This window comes from Eulemur rufifrons, chromosome 10 (genome assembly GCF_041146395.1).
Source record: "Eulemur rufifrons isolate Redbay chromosome 10, OSU_ERuf_1, whole genome shotgun sequence".
Classification (NCBI taxonomy): Eukaryota; Metazoa; Chordata; class Mammalia; order Primates; family Lemuridae; genus Eulemur; species Eulemur rufifrons.
Window position 1 is genome coordinate 32125554 of NC_090992.1, and position 6000 is coordinate 32131553.

A 6000-nucleotide genomic window follows, 5' to 3' on the forward strand; every position below is an offset into this window, starting at 1 on the left:
CCTGTGAGGGACAATTTCAGGCATGAGAATCGAGTTAAGAATTTCACATCTCAAAGGGAGCATTTTTGCCCCCTACCAGTGCCCAGTCCCTATGACCCTATGACCTGTCCCTCTTCTCCTTGTGAGGCCTGATGTCTATTCCACTGGCAGACCCAGGGTTGGGGGGAACCTCAATGATGCCCGAGTCCAGCCTCCAACCCTAAGCTCCAGTCTCCTCCAGTGTCCCCAGGCACCCGTTTAGAGAAGCACCTCCTCTCAGGAGGGACTCGGGCTCCCCAGGCCACCGCGCCATTCTGCGGTGTCCATTTGCCACCTCTCCTGCAAAGTACACACTCTCCCTACTTAGAAGCAGTCCCTGAGGCTGGAATGGCAACTTGCCAACTCTCACCTAATCTTCTGCAGTATCCAACTCTATTGGTCATTATTAAAAGAAACAAAAAGACAATCTCTGTTTCCTTCTTTCAGGAATGCTCAGTGTTGCTAACAGGACAAGATTTCCTTCAGATTCCAGAGATAGAAAAGGACAGATTCAGTTGCTTGTTTCCTTTCTTAGTTCCTTGAAAAATAGATGAGCCGTCTTCCTCTTCTGTCACTTAGTGGGAAAGGACTCCCAGAAATACATTTTTTTTCCTAGAGATAGTGAGAAGTGACAGGCAATTCACATCTTTATTTTCCTGAAAACATGCAAATGCAAACATGTGGCCTGCGAGGTGACAGGGTCTACAGGATTTTGCTCTTTTCCTCAGCTGGGTAATGAAGCCAAAACACCATTCCAGCCTGTCAAACCAAGAGGCAAAATTCTTTGGCTGGAAGAGGCAGAGGGAGTCCAGCCGTGGTCGCTTGCTTAGCATAGATATGTAATACACAAAGGAAGACAGCAGAGAGATGAGTCATACAAATACATAGTAAATAAATATATTTCATTTCCATCTCAGTGGCTTTGGCTTTGTTTTTTCTCTTCTCTATGCCAATGGCCTTGAAACGGTGTGTGTGGGGGCAGGGGAGGGGAGTGGTGAGGACACAGTGGGTTTTGGCTGGACACAGCCTCAGTAAGGTCCTGATATTTCTGGTCTTGCTGCTCAGCTCTAGCTTTTTTGGAAAAAAATTTGTAGATTCTTAGATTAGAAGGGTTTCTAGTTCAAGCCCTATCATTTTACAGATGAGCAGTCTGAGATGTAAAGAGGGGAGTGATAAGCAAGTCACAGACCCAAGGAAGTGTATGTTTGTGGGGTCCCTCGGGTTCCACAGCCCCACCTGATGCTGGAGTGACCTAGACAAGCTAAGCTAGCAAGAGAGCGGGGGAGTGAGACTTGAACCCTGACCTGCCTCCCAGGGCACTGCCCAGGCCGCGGCACCCCTGCTGGTGCCCGTGGTCAAAAGGACTGGATAGAAGAGAAACAGACTGTGCTTCCTTGTACTTCTGACTGCATTCTCTGCATTTTGCTGAGGCCCAACCTGGCAGCAAAATGTCTGGTCCTGGCTCTGCAAGCAGTTGTTGCCTCTGGCATGTTAGAGCCCTTGGCCAAAGGGCTGCTCCTTTTCTCTTGTTCTCAAGGATGGCTAAGCACCCCGTAGGTATGTGGAGGAATCAGCCCTGGGCCCACGGGGCTGCCGGGCACAGGAGCTGGATCTTTCACAATCTCTAGATCCAAAGGTGGCTTCATGATGATTTGTTTATTAAACTGCTGTCTCCCATCCCACTGCCTGCCCACACCCACCAGCCGGCCTGCCTGCCCGCCTGCAGGCCAGCCGCCCTGCTCTCCCCTGCTCCGGGACAAGCAGGGCCCTCCATGGTGCTCCAGATGTGTGCAGGGAGGTCTCCTCAGAGCCCCCACAGCCAGACAATGGCCACACGACTGCTTCCTAGGCCTTCCCAGGCATTGCTAGAAGGAGACAGGCAGCTTTCCCAGCAGAGGCAACTGGCGCCGCGGATAAAATATTGGCAACATGATCATGAAAAGCCAGATCCCAAAGCTGTCCCTCTGCCAGGGAGCACCAAAAGCACAAAAGAGGAGTCCGGGGGTCATCTGTCCGGCCAGAGATGCCAGGCTTCCTTCCTCCTTGCAGGCAGCCCCAGCAGCGCAGGCTCCTGCACCTCCCGCCCCCACCCCTGTTCCCATGGCAAAGGAGAGGAGGATCCACTTACTGCTAGTGTTCATGGTGATGTCTTCGCACTGGGTCTTTCATTCAATACGGAGGCCCGGGTTGCTTTTTAAATCTTGCGTTCTTAGAACCGCACTCATCACCTGGGGGTGAAAAGGCAGTCCAGTGCCAGTTCTGTATCCTCAGGTGCTCTCTCCTGCTGCTGTCCCCTCTCTGTCTGGGCTGTAGCCACCACTGGCCTTGAAGGCGACTGGACTAATAGGCGCAGGTGTGAGCAAGGAGGAGGAGGAGGAGGAGGAAGAGGAGGAGGGAGAGGACACCGGCTCCGCGGTCCTCCTGCTCCTCAGCCCCGAATCCCGGGCCGGATCGGGGCTGGCAGCGCCTGCTCGCGCGCACCCCGGACTATTCCAGCCCAGCGGCTCCGGAGCCCAAAGGGGGTGTGGACCACAGGGAGGCAGGGCGGGGGCAGCGCGTCCCCGCCCGGCCTCGGGAGCAGCGACCCGCCCCGGGACCCACCTCTCGGCCAGCGTCGGGAGCCAGAGGCCCCTGCCCCGGCCCCTGCGACCGGTTCATGAATCCTGGTCCTCGTCTGGGGTCTCGAATTCCAAGGCGAGCAAAGCGAAATAGGAGAGCTCGACATCCATGATGCGGGCTCGCGGGTTGGCAGCGCGGGGGGCGCGGCTGCTCGCTGCTGCCACCTGCTGGACGCGCCGGCGCGTGTCCGAGGCCCCGCCCCGCTGGGCTTCTGCCTGGTCCCGGGGTGTGGTGGGGTCTGCACGGACCCCATGTCCTGGGACCAGCAAGGGGGTGCTTGAGCGCTTGTTTTTCCTCCCTCGATACTGGGGTCTAAGGGCTCGATGATGGGGAAAGAAACATCACTGGGAGGGGCTGTGAAGGCAAGACTGGCTTTGCAGGAAGACAGTTTCCACCCCAGCCCTGCTGCTGACAAGCTCGGTGCAATCTAGCCTTGAGCAGGTGGGTCACTGCGGTCTCTGCCTCGTCTTCCTCGCTGCAGGACGTGGCGGCTGGACAAGTGGATTAGACACTGGGGATTCCTCCAGCCTCCTAACTTTCATGTCTCCCATCACTGACTCATCCGTTAGAGTTGTTTATCGCCTCTCTTCCCTGCTAGGATGTCAGCGCCCTGAAATAATGGGTCTTGACGGTTAGCAGGGTTCACTTCCTGGCCCCTAGTACCTAGAACAGTGCCCGGCACATAGGAGGTATCAATAAATACCTGCTGACAGAATGACCCAGCTCTGTTCTGGATCTAATATTACGCAGGCCTAAGAATAGACCGCCTAGGCACCCCCGCCTGAAACGCTCCAGCTGGGAACAGCAGGTGTGTGGCCTCAAGACCCAGCCTCACAGGTCCACCCTGGTGTTTGCGTGTTCAACTCATTCTTGCCCAAGAGTATTTTTTTTTTTTTTGTAATGAATTCTTATAGGAGTGTATTGTAGAAATTGATACTTTGGATATTTGTGGTCACAACTGATCTAGTAGGGTGGGGCTCTTTACATTCTTGTCACTGCTTATCCTGTGACTTTCTGAACCTAATTCATGGTCACAGAAGCATTGCTTTTGAGTGCTGAAAAACAAGACTGGGAGGACACATGAGCCCTGCCTATAGAATGACTCCAGCTAGAGCGTGTGTAGAATCAAAAAGCTGTGAACACTCACACCCTCAACTTATAGACAAGGAAACAGTGTCCAGGCCAGCGTCTTGTGGCAGAACGGGACCAGATCTTCCCGCTTTAGCGTGGTCATGTGTGAGACTGACTTAGTGCACTGGAGCCTGAGATGTCAGGGTGAGGTTAGGTAGCCACCCTCTTATTAAAACTGGGGAGCTACCCCTTTTAGATAAATATGATGTTTCTATTTTACATACGGTGGAAAGAATTGATATGGCTCATGACCCCAAGTTGTGATAGTGATTAAAGAATCTTTAGATAAATAGAAGGATCAATGGACTTGAAACACATTTTGATAGCTTACTAGGATTTTTGTCCAATGGAATGGGATTAAAAATAGCCCTAACCTCCTCACAGCGGTTCTCAAAGCTTTGTATATGTAACAAGCAATTGAGGGACCTGCAAAAATGCAGATTCCTGGGCTCTGGGTTCCCTCACTCAGCATTTTAAACAAGTATTCCAGGTAATTCGCAGATAGCTCTTTGCTGTTGAAAAGGGCAGAGACCTAGAACAGCTTTGAAAACATACTAAATGATTAAATATTTAAATTATTTCAAAAGATCACTTTATAGACCCCTACGTTTTTAGATTGAGATTCCTTATTCAACCCCCAAGTTGCAGGCAACTTGCTAGATTCTAATGCCCAGAAAAAGGCATTTTTCTGGGAGAAAGTTCAGGTAAATTAGATATGTAAAATTAATAGGACTATCCCATGAACATATTTAGTTATCACCCAAAGCCTCAATGTTCAGAAAATTTCAGATTATAGGACATAGTCAAATAAAAGCATGATATTGATTCATTGATCCCTTCACTCGGCAATTATTTACCAAGTGTCTACTTTGTGCTTGGCCCTGTGCTGGCTGCTGGGGACAGTGGTGAGCAGGACAGACAAGGACAATACCCCCATGCAGCACACATCCAATTTGGGGGCACCAGGGAGACAATTAACTAAGCAAAACATGAATTAGGGAAACTCAATAGTTTCCCTAAAAAGCCAGTGCTGTTTCCAGCCTAGCTGACTTTTAATCCCAGCCCCATGGCTTACTAGCTGCATGGCCGTGGGCAAGATACTCAGCCTCCATAAGCCTCAAATTCTTCATCTGTAAAATGGGTACAATGACAGTATTACCTTTTGGATTGGTGTATGTATTAAAATACTTAGTGTAATGCAAGGCAAATAAAGACCTGATGTATGCTAATTATTAGCATCATCCCTCATTCAGTGCACCGCCGTCAGTGAAAATTCTGCCATTTTCTACTTATGGAGACTAATTGGGCTTTTCCATAGAGTGGTGGCCATGAAAATATGCCTCAGAATTTTCCAACTTCGGAGAGCTTAATTGACCAGTTCTTCTTGCCTAGGGTTCTTTTTAATAATGCATCCAGATGGACGCTGATGAAATCAGCTCTTAGGAGAGACCACTGGAACTTGGACCACTCTAAAAGGCTTAGAAAGCTTATGTGGGGGAAACAATCTTATTTTCCCTGCAGATTTATAAGGATAGGGAGAAAAGGGTTAAAAGAAGCTAAAAAAGTTATACCCGTGAGGATGTCCACAACAATCGGAGGCAGTGGGAAAGACGCAGGAGGAAGCTGGGGGTGGGATTCTCCGTGGACTCGGCTGGGAAAGTCATCAGGACAGCGGCGTTGTTGGCTCCGTCCTTGCAGGAGAATGGAGCTGAGCGCCACGGAGCAGAGGATCCCTTTGTTTGGAAGTTTGTTTTGAACTTTGAGACTCCAGAATGGAGATAAACAAGTCCCACTCGGAAACTGGCAAATGCTCCTGGGTGTTGGAAAACCATGTGGTAAAACCATTGGGAGACACATTTTCCAACTTCTTAGAGGGGAAAGAGGAAAGATTTGGGGGCCAACTTCACCCATGGCCGTGGCCTCACCCTCACGGGCTGCTGCTGGGTTGCCTTTCCTGTGCTTCCCCTCCACAAAGAGCTCCCACTTCCTGTCCCTAACTGGGGTCATCTCTAGCCCTCCTCACTTTCTGTCCCCTCATTGCCATTATTGACCGACGCATCCCCCGGCCCCTGACTTTTCCTCTCCGGTTGCCTTTCTCCCATCCCCAGCCTACGTTCCTCTCTGCCCCTCTCCTCATCCTACTCTTGTTTCTCCCTGCCATCCCTAGCTATTTGAATATCTTGACAAGAGTGACTTCTTTTATTTTTATTTTTGAAAAATAATAGGTAGTTG

The 6000-nt window shown here is 50.5% G+C and overlaps 1 protein-coding gene across 6 annotated transcripts in view; it reads right to left on the minus strand.

The window, feature by feature from the left end:
- The window catches only part of ABLIM3 (actin binding LIM protein family member 3), a 103957-nt gene extending 101177 nt beyond the window's left edge, over nt 1-2780 (minus strand). For 5 of the 6 annotated variants that reach the window (XM_069483949.1, XM_069483947.1, XM_069483946.1 and 2 more), the window contains exons 1-2: nt 2620-2780; nt 2147-2246 (exon numbers count right to left, since the gene is read on the minus strand). In XM_069483949.1, coding sequence (XP_069340050.1) covers nt 2147-2159 — 13 coding nt within the window. In that variant the 5' untranslated portion in view covers nt 2160-2246; nt 2620-2780. Of the gene's footprint in view, nt 1-2146; nt 2546-2619 lie in introns of those variants that run through there. The other variant, XM_069483948.1, reaches the window with a different exon arrangement.
- Between the last annotated feature and the right edge of the window lie 3220 nt (nt 2781-6000).